This window comes from Amphiura filiformis, chromosome 9 (genome assembly GCF_039555335.1).
Source record: "Amphiura filiformis chromosome 9, Afil_fr2py, whole genome shotgun sequence".
Lineage (NCBI taxonomy): Eukaryota > Metazoa > Echinodermata > Ophiuroidea > Amphilepidida > Amphiuridae > Amphiura > Amphiura filiformis.
Genome location: NC_092636.1, coordinates 8,728,679 through 8,743,161, shown reverse-complemented (window position 1 = coordinate 8,743,161; position 14,483 = coordinate 8,728,679). Strand labels below are relative to the sequence as shown.

At 35.9% G+C, this 14,483-nt stretch overlaps 2 protein-coding genes across 2 annotated transcripts in view; one reads left to right on the top strand and one right to left on the bottom strand.

The window, feature by feature from the left end:
* The window catches only part of LOC140160586 (uncharacterized), a 98,187-nt gene that overhangs the window by 43,615 nt on the left and 40,089 nt on the right, over positions 1–14,483 (bottom strand). The window contains exons 3-4 of the mRNA XM_072183827.1: positions 2,656–2,772; positions 1,275–1,377 (exon numbers count right to left, since the gene is read on the bottom strand). Coding sequence (XP_072039928.1) covers positions 1,275–1,377; positions 2,656–2,772 — 220 coding nt within the window. The remainder of the gene's footprint in view (positions 1–1,274; positions 1,378–2,655; positions 2,773–14,483) is intronic.
* LOC140160268 (uncharacterized) lies at positions 11,355–14,218 on the top strand. The gene is made up of 5 exons (XM_072183542.1): positions 11,355–11,498; positions 12,208–12,319; positions 12,989–13,038; positions 13,207–13,335; positions 13,965–14,218. Exons 1-5 carry the CDS (start codon positions 11,429–11,431, stop codon positions 14,201–14,203), a joined length of 600 nt encoding a protein of 199 aa, XP_072039643.1. The 5' UTR covers positions 11,355–11,428; the 3' UTR covers positions 14,204–14,218.

Below are 14,483 nucleotides of genomic sequence, written 5' to 3'. Positions count from 1 at the left end.
AGGGCCGCAAATTTGACAGAATCTTTACTAGATTCAGAGAATTACACCCAAAATCGACAAAGAACTGGCAACTAGTAAACAAATCAAAACTTTCCCAGATCGAAAATATGCACGAAACAAATCATTTTAAATCAATTAATTTGAGCTGAAATTCAATTCAGATTTCAATAAAAGTAATTTTGACAGTATTTCCACCTGTGCTTTGCTTTAAACTTTTATTAATTTGCACCATAAAAGAATTTGGATCATGAAAATCTAGCGATAAAATCAGTGACTGGTGAGTAATACAATACTCTTCATTCAGTAAGCTTATAAAAATGCATGACCAGAACATCGAAATCGAGGACTCATCAAAATTGATCAAATTTGGTTATAAAAATCATGATAACTAGTCCAACAGAGATAGGTACGTGTAACAATACAAAAATAAGGCCATAATTAAGCCTCACACGAGCTAAAATAACCAATTTTAGAGAATGAGCGAAAATCCATTTTCGTTACAGTACATATTTTGTTCTTTCTGTAAACTGCCAATGCACTACTATAGGCGAATCCATATGGATTCGCCCGCTTGATGTTTTACGAGAATATTTGCCCGAATCGATTTGTGTTGGATTTCTGAGCCTGCATTGGTTTGGATATTAGAAGCAGTATTTCCAAACTTTCAGTGCCAAGATGTGGTGATGTGGCCAGGCTTTGGTGAATGACTCCCAAGTAGCCAAATTTTTAGAATTCCAAAAAAGCACCTGATACCGGATATTTGGGCACTTTTACCAGTCACCCTATGGCGCCGAAAAACACTTAAGGTACTTAATGGGAAATTACTGACCAATCAATAAATGGTCACAAAAACCACTGATATTGCAATTTGGAGCTTCAGAAATTCAAAGCTTTCGGCTAAATTGAAAAGATAATTGTCAAATTACTGTCTCGGCCTGACATAAGTAGCCCAATTTAGAGGCATGGATTTCTGGGTAGCATCAAATAGCCAAATGCTTCTAAAGCATTGGTATCACTGATTAGTAGTAAACTTATGTATCCCAATGGGTCATTGAACAGCACATCTCATAAAGTCAAAGCAAAAAGTTTACTTGGCTTATAAGTAAAATATGAACTTTTTCTGATGCCAAAAGGGTAAATTGGAGGATAAGGCTTATAATAAATAGGATCAGCCACCTATGTGTATATAATGAAAATTTATCAACTGGTGATTTCTGATCCTGGGTTTGTGATATCAGAATTTTGCTAACAAACAAACAAACAGACACACTCACCTTTTGTTTGTGGTTTATTCTGTTCTATTGTCTTGTCTACTATTTTTAACATATCAATCAGGCTGCTTCTGGCAGCCTTGATTTGGGCACAATGTGTGGCATCCTGGAACATGAAAACAGAAAGTAACAAAAATGTATTACAAAAAATAACATAATTATATATAACATATATAATTGGCCGCTGAGACACAATGAGAGAGTTATCATGGGGACTTAAGTTGAGATTGCCCGAGTACCGACTGTGAACTCAGGTAGCACAGTGGTAAAGCTCTGGACCGGTAATCCAGCGACCGGGGTTCAATCCCGCTGAGTCCTGATTTTTCTCTCTCAATATTTTCATATGCCAGTTTGCTCGAGCCCCAATCACGCCATTTAAATTATAATTTCTCGAGCTTGCATCGTTTATTTTCCGATCCTCGCATATATTAATTTGTGTTTCGCATTGTCTTATGCCCTGCTAGGGTGAAGCATATAGGCCGCCTCCTTCTTCATTACAAAAAATAACAGTTAAAATTATACGACACAGTCTAAACCAATCAAGCCAAAGGGAGATGAAACTAAGGTACATATATACGCAAAAATAAATAGCAGTAATTATCTCTCAGCTCTACAATTAAATATACTAGGGATTTAAGGATTCAGCAATGCTAAGGTTGGTTACTGGGCAATTTGAAAATGATGACACAATTTTAAAAATTGCCTCCTCCTTTGAGCCTGATTGGATCAGATACTTCTGCACATCTAATATGCTAAAATCAAATCTTCCATCACTCTTGAGTTGTGTTCACAAAGTGCTTTAGCTAACTGGAAACCATGAGCCACCATTTAAGTCACTGCATGTCTATCAGTAAGAGTGTAATCTTGACTAGCAACAGGAATAATTATCAAGACACATATGTGATGCGATCAAGCAAAATCAGTCGGAACTCGGCAATAATAAATTTTCAGTTTCTTACAGGATAGTAAAAAACATTTACAAAGCTGGATTTTGTAGAAAACCCCATTGAAATTGAACAACCAGTTCCAAAGATATGAGCAATTAAAGAGTTTCCAAAACAAAAAGAAACAAAAGGAAATATTTCCTTTATTCGGCTATATCTCAAAATCAATATTTGCGAGTTCCGACTGATTTTGCTTGATCGCATCACATATATTCATAAAACTCAAGAAGGTTCTGGTGCCCATTTACCATCGATTTGACAATTGAAATATAAATTGCAAAATAGATCTTAAGGCATTGTGATCTTCTGTATTCCTCCAAGGTTCAGCCTCCTGTGTAAATGGCTTCTGACATGCTGACACAGTGACATTTTGTCCATTGGTATCTTTTTACATTTTAAACCTGAAATTTTACTTGGATGTCTTTTCCCAAATAACCTACCTCAAGGAATGCATTCCATTTGGGCTCTTCCCCATCCTTGTGGCTTTCTAGTTTGGAGTATTCAATTAACGCTCTCTGATACAATTCTCTGCTCAAGTGAGGATTCTGTAAAAGAGACTGAATAAAGTACAAGATACCATTTAAAACAAATTTGCAAAAACTTATTTCAATGTTAATCCTTGGAAAAAACACAGTGTTAATATATTTATTTAATATAGGTGTGCCGGTGACTACGTTTTAACATGTGAAACTTTCAAAGAAAATTTTTTGTAAAATCATGGGAAAAACCTGCTGAATTCTGCACCTTGAAGATGAATTTTCAGCTATAGATAAAATGACATCATAAAGGTATTTAATTGTATTCTAAAGTTGTAGAAGCATTAAGAATAAAACAGTCAATTTAAAAAAGAAATTAACTTACATTTATCAAAAATAATGAAAAAACTAATGAAAAAAAAAATTACAAAAAAACCCAAAAAAAAACCGCTTATACCAGGCAAAGTAAATAACAGCAAACTGGGTGGGCATTTTCCCACCTAGTATATTATTTTGCCCACCCAGTAAATTCAACTTGCCCATTGCCCAAAAATGCCTACCCAGTAAATCATTTGCCCACAAAATGGTCACCATATAATTATCATAAAACTAGTGCCATGATGATATTGCTTGAAATAACTGTTGCTTTTTGAAAGTGATGTATCTTTTTATAACATCTTTTTATAACATTTGCCAATTCATTCAGTTGCAACTTTGAAGCAGAAATAAATATCACACAGTACATGTACACAATGGTATAAGAAGTTAAAATTATTATAAATTATTTGAGCAATTTTTACACAAAACCTGAACAAAATTACTGAGCTCATAATTTGAAACCTTGAATGAGGTGTGTTTTTAACAGTTTTGAAACATAATTTGAAATAACTTTAGATATACATTTTCTCATTTCAAGACTGAGCATGCAAAAATAGCTGATCGTATTAAGTATGATAATAATTTTCCTGTAATCAATCTACTCTTTGGATGTCAAAAGAATACAGTACAGAATACAGAATACAGCCTCATTTCAATGTGCCCCACCCGTACTGCTGATATCGTAAAAGGTGTCATAACTCTGGCATGTAGGGGTTACTTTGGCAGGCTTTTGCAGGTCACTTATTTATTACACAGCCGTGACGTTAGTCACGGCTGTGTCTTTTTTCTTACAGGTTCTTTCTTTCTTTCTTCTTTCTGTCAACCTTTACATTTGCTCTAGCACTCACATGCTTACATCGATTTTGACCTAACTTGGTCACAATGATCATTGACCGTGCCCCAACATGTCACATGAAACTCGTGGGGTCAAAAGGTCACATAGAGGTCATACTGGTCAAAAACGTGATTTCAACTAAAATGCATCTTCTCCCACAGCTTACGTGGGACAGCGGCCCCACTTGCACACATGCATTGTTATTACCCAGTGTCTATGTGGTGTACACAGATTTGGGGTCAAAGGTCATTAAGGGGTCACTTCCGGTATAAAACGAAATACATTCAAATTTTTTTATTAGCTAAACAAAACATAGGCCAGTAACGGTATGCTCACATATGAGTTGCAGTAACCCAGTGTATATGTGATATTTTGTATATGGGGTCAAAGGTCATTAATAAGGGGTCACTTCTGGTATAAAACGAAATACCTTTAAAATGCATCTTCTCCCACAAATTACGTAGGACAGTGACACCACTTGCACACATGCATTGTTATCACCCAGTGTCTATGGGGTGTACACAGATTTGGGGTCAAAGGTCATTAAGGGGTCATTTCCTGTATAAAAGCGAAATATATTCAAAAAAATTTATTAGCTAAGGAAAACATAGCACAGTGGCGGTATGTTCACACATGAATTGTGGTTAGCCAGTGTATATGGGATATTTTTTTCATTTGGGGTCAAAGGTCATAAAGGGGTCACTTCCGGTCTGAGACGAAAAACCTTCAAAATGCCCCTTCTGCCACAAATAACATGTCAAAGTGATGCCACATGCACACAGGCATTGACATTAGCCAATGCCTATGGGGTTTTCATATATTTTGGGGTCAAAGGTCATTAAGGGGTCACAGCACGGCTGTGTTCGTGGTCTTAGACCACAGCTAAGTCTAGTATTCTCTTTTAATCGCTAGCTGGGTCAAATTGTGTATTATTATTTTCACTCATTTCAGTATTAACTTAACTAATAATCATGCAGAGTGGCACAGTTTTGGAATCATATTGCAGTCCAAATGGCTTAAGGGTCGTGTGGGGAAAAAAGCAAGCAAGAACGACTCTTTGAAGGAATAATTGAAGCTAATTGAAGACCAATAACTATTGAATATTAAACATTAACTATTAAATATTAAATAAAGAAGTAAAAGAAGAATCGATTTGCACATGAGTTAGCACAATATGACTGATGCAGTTTAAAAGCAATGCAGAAGTTTGCAAGAGTCTTGTTGATCAGTCGTCTTAGGGCATTTAAATAAAGGCACTTAATTTAATGCCCACGTGACCACATGAGCGCAGACATTACAGCGTCTAGACAGGATGTATGGAAAAGTGACCTTTGGCACAGCGGGGGTCTTCCTGTGTATTTCAATTGGAAACGCGGGATGCATGTCCAAATTTTCTAGCATTGTAGTATTATTGTAAGAGTTTCCGTCGATAACTTTTTTCCGTCGACCAAAACTTTTAAAATTTAGTTCTTGAAAAACAGAAATAGAATCTCTTAGCATTGTAGCACATCCTGATCACTTGGTGGTCTTGGTATGGCGGCGCCCATGGGTCACGTGGGCATTCAATTTAGTGCCTTTTATTTAATACCCTATGGTAAGTGTTGATTGCACATTTCAAATGATGTTGAATTTTAAAAATGTTGTATGGGAGAGAATTCCAGACTTTAAGGGTAAACTAAGTATTGTTGGTCGAAGCAGCCTAAAAATCAATTTTCATGATCTAAATCAGTAGTAAGTATGCCTTTAGAGCCTACTTAATATTCATAGAGGTGCGACCATGCAAAAGAAGTGACCTTTATCCCAGAAATGTATTTTGGACGCAATTCGTTACGCTTTGACGCATTTCACGACGCATTGACGCATTTTTGACGCGATTCGTTACGCTTTGACCCATTTTGTTGCGCTAATCGACGCATTTTGACGATTTGTGCATTTTGTTGTATATTTGGGGGTGATGGGGGAGAGGAGAACCGGTTTTATCCGGTTCTATATATAGCATTACCCCGCTCATTTCACAGCTCGTTTACTCATTTCCCTGATCATTGACTCATTTCACTCCTCATTTGCTCATTTCCCCGCTCATTCGCTCATTTCACTGCTCATTTGCTCATTTCATTGCTCATTTCGTCGCTCATTAGCTCATTTCACCGCTCATTTGCTCATTTCATCGCTCATTTGCTCATTTCCCCGCTCATTTCCCCAAAATTGACACGTTTGGTGCATCGACATTTCGACCTCTCGACCCCCGTGGGTAGTTTGTAATTCAACCCTCACGCTGTATACCGAATTTGACGCCGATACGTTCCATAGAACGGCCGATACGACGTTTCAAATTAAGAAAAATTCTTATTTAAAAAATTCAGTGTTTCTAGAAAAAACACCCCTGAGGATCATTTTGGGTCAAAGTTCACTTCGGGTCAAAGTTCACTTTTTGAAAAAATTGTACATTTTTTGAATTTTTTTTTTTTTTGAATTTTTTTTTTGTAATTTCTTTTTTTTGAAAATTTTTATTGAAATTTTTTTTTGAAATTTTTTATTTTTTTATTTTTTTTAATTGTCAAAATGGCGATATTTCCGGTTGACCTTTTCAAAATGGCGGCATTTCCTGTTGACCTTTGACCATTATTATTGAAAAATAACACTTTGATGTTTTTCAAAAGTTCATTCGACAAATCATATACTTTGAAAACTTGCTTGATTTATTGTTGTTAATGAGTTATGTACGTTTTACAAAAGTGTTGTTGTTTCAACCCTCTTAACAACATAACTCAAGAACCACAGGACCTACAAAGTATATCTGTGATATTTGAATGCTTCTGTAATTTTTGTCGAAGCTCACTACCATTCGCAAGATGCTGTGAACTACCAAATCGCAACAGTTTAAAATAGTTGCTAACCTTAATTGCACGACATAGAAGTGTAGAAGCAGCAATACCGTTGGTATATGGAACCCTTAAATTTAACATGTTAGCTGCGCTTAACATCGCATCGATGAACCTCAAAACTCCTTTCAAAATGTTTTTTCAGTATATCATGATTCCATCATCCTCTTTATATGACATTTTCCAGATATCCACGAAAAAAGATTTTGCGTTTGCGAGTTCTGCGTGATTACGTGTATTTCACTGCGACAATGTGTTTTAATTTCGTTCTGATATACCAAAACGAAATTCAGAGGTTTCCAGTGGTATAAAAATCTCAACATTTTTTTGGAGAAAGTTGGGGGTGGGGATGCTGTGGATCACGTTTTTAAGATGTATTCTAAATAGCATTAAATGACTGCTCAAATTATTTAGAATTGAAAACTGGCATAAACGGAGAATTTTGAAAATAATTTTAAAATTGAACAATTTTAATGAAAACAATAAAATACGAAAGCAATCGTACCCTGCTTTTACCAAAATCTCATTATCGTTATCATCAATATGGCTGGTGCATTTGAGTTTTTCATAAACAAGATAAGACTAGAGTCAACAGACGCTGATACAAGCCGCAATTTGACCCCTATAACTTGACCCCTGGGTTACGGATGGGGTCAACTGCTCTTGCATTGTGCTTAGGAGGTCATAAGAAATATTCCTGGTGAATTTCAGCTTAATCGGAACTTATACATGGATTTTGATTTTTGAAAATTTTGATTGACCTTTTGACCCCCTTAATGACCTTTAACCTAAAAAAAAAAAAAAACCTTGTGTACACCGACAAAATGCATTGTTCCAATTTTAATTAAAAAATTCTAACATGTTTAGTTCTTGAGATAAAAATTCTTGAAGTTATTCAGCTAAAAACCGAAGTGACCCCTTAATGACCTTTGACCCCCAAAATAAAAATACCATGCATACATCAGGGAACACTTATTCATGTATGTTGGTTATATTATTCTGGTCTGTTTACATTTTGAGATAAATTTTTTTTAAACATTTTTGATAATTTTCGTTTTTGACCGGAAGTAACCCCTTAATGACCTTTGAGCCCAAAACTGTAGGCATCCTAAAGACCCTGGCTAGTAGCAATGCATGTGTGCTAATGGCGACTCTCTGCTATATAATTTGTAAAGACAGTGATTTTTTGAATATTTTTACAAATTTTTCAGACTTTCACCGGAAATGACCCCTTAATGACCTTTTGACCTCAATCTTTTTAGGAAGTTTTAAGCACTGCCACATGTTGATTCATATGCATGAGTCACATGATCATTGCATGTAATTTGTGGAAGGAGTAGCATTTTTTGTGAAATCAATATTTTTGGCCATAAGGTCAAGGTCAAAGGTCACAGTCAGGTCAAAGTCAAATGTAAGATTTGGCCTAGTCCAGTGGTCATTTGGCTCAAGTATGGTTGAAATCTGTCAAAGCATAAGAGAGCTAGGGCGAAACGTGGCAAGTCACGCAAAATGTCACGAGTTGCCAGAAGAAAGAAAGAAAGAAAGAAGAATTAGAAGAAGACAGAACAAGCCGACATCCGTCGTCGGCTTGTAAATATATTGTCCATTAACGAGTAAATTTGTTTTTGTCATCCAGCAAAACCAATATAAAATCTAATTAAGCCTAAATGATGCATATTTGCATACAACTATTAACGAGATTTTACTAAACAATATAGCTTTTGTATTTGATTGTTTTTAGTAAAAATTCAAATTATAATTTTTGAAAACCATATGCCCAAATTTGATATTATAATTTCAGGATAATCGTGAATACAGTATAACCATGATAAAAATAAATTGGTAACTTTATTTGCTTGATAATATCACAAATAATCAAAGCTTGCTCGAATCTAAAGGCATCCCTAAAATATTTTCAATATAATTATAATTATCTATTAGTACTCGATGTGTTGCTTTTATGCAAAAAAAAATGTTAAGGCAATTCTGACAGCTAAGGCACGATTTAGGGGAAGTAAAAATGAGAAAAAAAACCCCACTTTTACCCCAAGTTTTTAACAAGAAACACAGACAGAAAATATGAATATCACGTCAGCACTTCTATAGTTGATGTTGATGGAGGTCTATACGTATTTTTGGATTCTACAGTGAATACTGAAGACAGCAAAACACATTTCTCCTATTTTAAGGTTAGACTAGGTATTGTTGGTCGAAGCAGCCAAAAAATCGATTTCCATTATCTAAATCAATATATTGTTGAAAAATAAGCCTTTGATATTTTGCAAAAGCTCATTCTACAAATCATATACTTTGATTGAAAACGTGTTTTATTGTTGTTAATGAGTTAATTATGTACGTTTTACATAAGTGTTGTTGTTTCAGCCCTCTTTTCAACATAACTCAAGAAACACATGACCTATATATCTGTGATGTTTGAATTATTCTACATACTCGCTTTGAAATGACCAATGTAATTTTTGCCAAAACTCACTACTATTCGCAAGATGAGAAGTAAAAAGATTAAAACTTTCAACTGCACTCACCCCCGGCACTCACCAACTGCACTCAACTATTCGCAAGATGCTGTGAACTACCAAATCGCAACAGTTTGAAATAGTTGCTAACCATAAAGTACTTAAAAGGATTAATTTAATTAAATAGTCAAATTCAAATACACAAGGAGGAAAATATCTATTTCAAATGCTTTGGTGTTGTCGTTTATTTCAATATGTAGTTATCTACAATTAGTTGATCTATTTGAACAATTATTATTTAACCAACTATTTGAACTAAAACACATTTCCAAAAAGCTGACACAATCGTTATTTGCTCAAATTTGAATATCATTTTCGAGTTACATTTTCATGATTTGTAAGTTTCAACCTTCTTTCTTATAGAAAAAAAAAGCGCAGTGATTTATAATGCGCTACAAACAGGCACTACGCCTAGACGTTAATCCACAGGACACTTTTCTGTATCGTCGGTCATTCATTTTACCCGCCATGTTTATTTACTCTCCTTGAATACAATCCAGGACGTGAGCTTGGTTGCCGATCCATGCTTGGCGTATTTGGGGGGGCTTTGGGCGCCAGCCCAGGGGTCAAAGTAAGGCGGCAAAAACGAAGGGGCGGAAGAAGAAGAAGGAGGGCAAAAACAGGGGCGGCAAAAGCGAAGGGGGCGGCAAAACGAATTAGCAAAGAAAAAAGGGCGCTAAAAATTGAAAAAGCAAAAAAAAGTTTTTTTGCTCTTCACTTTTTCAAACGACCGTGAAAAAAATTGGGTCAACCTTTTTGGGCTGTTAAGGAAGGGGCAGCAAAATTGTTTTTTCTTCAGCCCCCGGTTGGGGCGGCCACGGCACGCCATTGCGATCCATAATGTTTTTTCCGGTATGTAAATATTGCTATATTTTATTGTGCTTTACACTTTATCAGTGCTTTGTTTAATGTTTTTAAATATTATTAAAATTAGTACACATCAAAATAATCTAAAAACGAAAGATGTTGAAGCCACGTACAACCTACTGAAGCTTTTATTCATCTATTGTGTCCGATTTGAGCGCAGACGTATATTATCAAATGAAAAAAAATTGATGTCTCCTTGATGTAACATTATTGGATTCCCATTATGCAAGTGGTGTCAATTTAATTAACGCAACTTTGTTTGTTACATTTTTGCTACATTTTTTTTTCAAAAATTTTCTTTCAAAAAGTGGTATTTGTGATTATATAATTTGTTGCTGTTTTTATGGATTTTGTGTTATCGTTTCACAAGATTCTGATTTCAATTCCATATTGGCTTTTTAGTTCCCAGGGTTAAAAAATAAATTGAAAAAGAATATACTACACACGCAGGGAGGGCGGAGCACAAACTGATTTTCATATAATTCCCATAAAGTTTGATCATTTATCTCAATAAAGCAGTTTTCAATTTTAAAATGCGCTGGGTAATTATCGCTGATAAATTCATTCGAATATAATAGGATTTCATTGGACTTTTCCATTTAAAATCCACACTACCCCTGTGGAAGATTTAGTTAAAGTCTGTCACAAAGGGAGTATGAGTTTTGAATAGAATAGACAATTGGGTATAGCTTCCATTTGAAATACTTACTCCAGTTGTGAAAGATATAGGTAAAGCCATAACACAGGGGGAGTTTCAAAATGATAAACCTTGGTCAATTACATTTGAAAAATATACTCCCCCTGTCGAAGATATTCCCAAAATCTTCCACAGGGGTAGTGTGGATTTCAACTGGAATAGCCGATTATACCAAACACCACGCATGGTGATAACTACTCGTTTTGCATTTATTTCCCATTAAGCCCAATCAGATATCTCAATAGTGAAAATGTACTGGCAAGTAGTACCAGAAAATTCAAAGAAAAAGCAGTAAAAGTTTATTGCGCTGGGTAATTTTGCTGCCATATGTATCAAAATATACAAAATACAATCCAGTTTATTTGCTTAATGACTCGATTATTAATTTACACGTGGCATTTGTTGTAATTATAAATCTATCAACTTTCACGCACCACTACCAGCCCTAGATGTGTGGTAGTTTGAAGTTGTTGTTGAGCAGATAAACATCGTTTTATTTTTGCTTGTCAGTGTTATACACACAGACGCATCACGTAACCTCACGATGAAAATCGTTCTTATTCTTGGACTGGTAGCATTTGCTACGGCTCACGGCATTAAGTCACGTAAAGAAGGTAAGTCATTTCCTCCCGTTTTTTCTTCGTAGTTTTCATATATTTGCAGCCAATTTCGTCATCTACACCACGTGCATCTTCTTCTATTAATTGCTATTTCTTTTCATCTGGTTTATATTGGCGATGATATTGATATCTATTTGCCTTATTATCAATTTTGTTTATTAAAAATCATTCTTCTTTTGCGACGAATGTACATGTAGCTGCAACGACACATATATATGTCTGAGGGCACGGTGGCTCAGTGGTTACGGCCTTGGACTCATAATCTGAGAGCTTGCTTGACGTGCATGGGTTCGAGTCCCCGTCCTGCCACCGTGTTGCGCCTTGGGCAAGGCGCTTTGTCTTGCTTGCCTCACCCCACCCAGGTGCAATGGGAAGCTGTTAGGGGCAATCACAGTCGTTGTACTGATGAACCCCTGCGCCATTTGTAGGCAGCAAACATGGTTCGACATATTCTAATAACGGTGGAATAAATGTAAAGCGCTTTGAGGCTGTTTTTACGGCATAAAGCGCTATATAAATATCTACATTTATTTACCTATTTTTATATATATCTCGTATATATATGCTGCACGAAAAGTATCCGAACACCAAAGTCGATAGATAGAGAATTTTGTTCTGCGTATTTTGAAATCTCATTCAGTTCGACACGACTTCATATTCAGTAACTTTTTGTTTTGACATGCAACTATGCTTGTTTATGCAGATTTCAGTGGCGATCATGAAACGACACTCGAAGGTCACCTAAAACTGGATCTTGAAGAAGACAAAGAATGGCTGTTTCACGTTGGTCTCTGGGGAAATAATGAGCAATACATGTAAGTCTTTTAATTCATACGTCCCTAACCACCCAGAGTCTCTGAAAAGCATGATGATGCATAACGTAAACTTTAACGCACAAAAACTGTCCCAGTACATCTTTGAACAAGTTCATTAGGAATGTTGAACTTGTCTTTATCTTTATCTTTGGAACTTGTTGTTCAGTTTCAAAATGAACAAAATTCATTGTCCTAGTACATTATGTGACGCGATCAAGCAAAATCAGTCGGAACTCGGAAATATTGATTTTGAGATATAGCCAATCAAAGGAAATTGTTTCCATTGCTGATATCTTTGGAACTTGTTGTTCAGTTTCAATGGAGTTTTCTGCAAAATGAAGCTTTGTAAATGCTTTTCACTACCCTATAAGAAACTGAGAATTTAATATTTCGAGTTCGACTGATTTGGCTTGATCACATATACCTAGAACTAGAAAATTCATATTTTGAGCACGAATCCTGTTACTACGATTTGATACTTGTTACAGCGCAACTCTCTTTATCAGACTGGCAAACCATTACTTCATTATTAAACATGTTAAAGGAAAATCAAAAAAATAGTTCTATATAAATTTAGTTCTGAACTATAAAGACACAAACGGCAATTATGTTTATCAGTATATTATGGTAGCTTAGATACATTAATCATTATTTTTTTTCAAATAACAGCAACGATGAAGGAGTAGCCGCAGGTTTTGACATTGACGTCTTAAACGCAGGTAAGACAACTGCTATTCCTTTGAAATCCATTCACCCCTATGAAAGACATTATCTTTATCTTCCACACAGACACATTTTACAAAATCAAACATCTGAATTTTCATGACTTTCATGATGTTCTGATTTAGCAAATAACATTTTAAATATTTTTCATTTTAATATTCCAGTGTGCAGGATTGCAGGCAAGAATTGCAAAACGGTATATGACATTACCACAAATTGCGTGTACAGCGCTGACCAGGAAGACCCACGCGGTGGTATCGGAATGATGGCGGGATGGTATGAAGGATGCATAGGTAAGTCACATAACCCGTCTCTCGTAATTCACATTTTAATCAGTCTCGTCAGCTGGCGCGTTACCCTGACTGCTCTTTTAGCATCAGACTCGAGCCCTGTTTAATCAGGTACCGTATGTGTAGTCCAGTACATAGAACGCCCGTCCGTCAAGCGGATTGTCCTGGTTCAAGTCCCCGCGCAGGCAGGTATGTCCGGAGTTAGTCTCTGGTTTATCTGCCTATGCATGTTACATGTAGGTTTCCATTGTAATATCCCTGCATGCTTTTATCGATTGGCTCCAAACAAAGGATTTGAACCGGTACGGTGTCCTTCAACGTAACCATGGCGCAACGTAACCATGGCGCATATTGCAGTCCATTAAATCAAATGTGGTCAAATTTGATCGTAGTGCATTTTTGTTGTTATTTGTGTGTGATACGAACTGTCGCGGTAAGTTGCAATCATGCTTTTGTTGAATGCATTTGAGTAGTCCGCCACATTTACGGTATGATACGTCATATGCACAACCTCTATTAAATTGTGCTTTCATGTGCGATGCGTGATTCTTTTTTCCCTTTTAAGTAGTACAATGGTTAATAATAGTCAAACATGCAAAATGATAAGGTTTTTTTAATTTTTTTAATCACAGGCTGGAGAAACACCGTCGAACGCAGACTTTATTTTGATTTCAGCGACGATTACGTTCAGCCAACGATGGAGGTGTTTGCTACCCTACCAGGCAATCCCGGCAGTTTTGATTATCACGATTTGACGGCGAAGAAAATTGGTTTCATCAATGGGTTCTCATCCAATAAACAATGCGTGGCTGATTTATATGGTGATAGTATCGTTGTAAGTATAACTATAGTGTTTTGGAGAATACGTTAAGTATTTTAATCGTCTTGTCTGTCTTTCATTCTTTATTTCACCATATTCAACATTAACTTCGCAGATACCAGTACAACGTCAACTTTTTTGTGGACTTCATTTACCAACTTTTGTTCTTACATAAATAACTTACATAAAGCTTATCATTTTTATTCATTTCATTTATCAATGTTACAGGAGCAGATATTCCAGCTGAGAACGTGGTACAGTGTGCAGGAGTCTCTGGCTGTATCCAGGCACTTGAAAGTAATGAGGTAAGTTTCAATTCGATTAATTTTTC

Coding starts and splice junctions, on each gene's coding strand:
- LOC140160268 (XM_072183542.1), top strand. CDS start 11,429: ATGAAAATCGTTCTTATTCTTGGACTGGTAGCATTTGCTACGGCTCAC. Junction 11,499..12,207: donor CATTAAGTCACGTAAAGAAG/GTAAGTCATTTC, acceptor TTGTTTATGCAG/ATTTCAGTGGCGATCATGAA. Junction 12,320..12,988: donor GGAAATAATGAGCAATACAT/GTAAGTCTTTTA, acceptor TTCAAATAACAG/CAACGATGAAGGAGTAGCCG.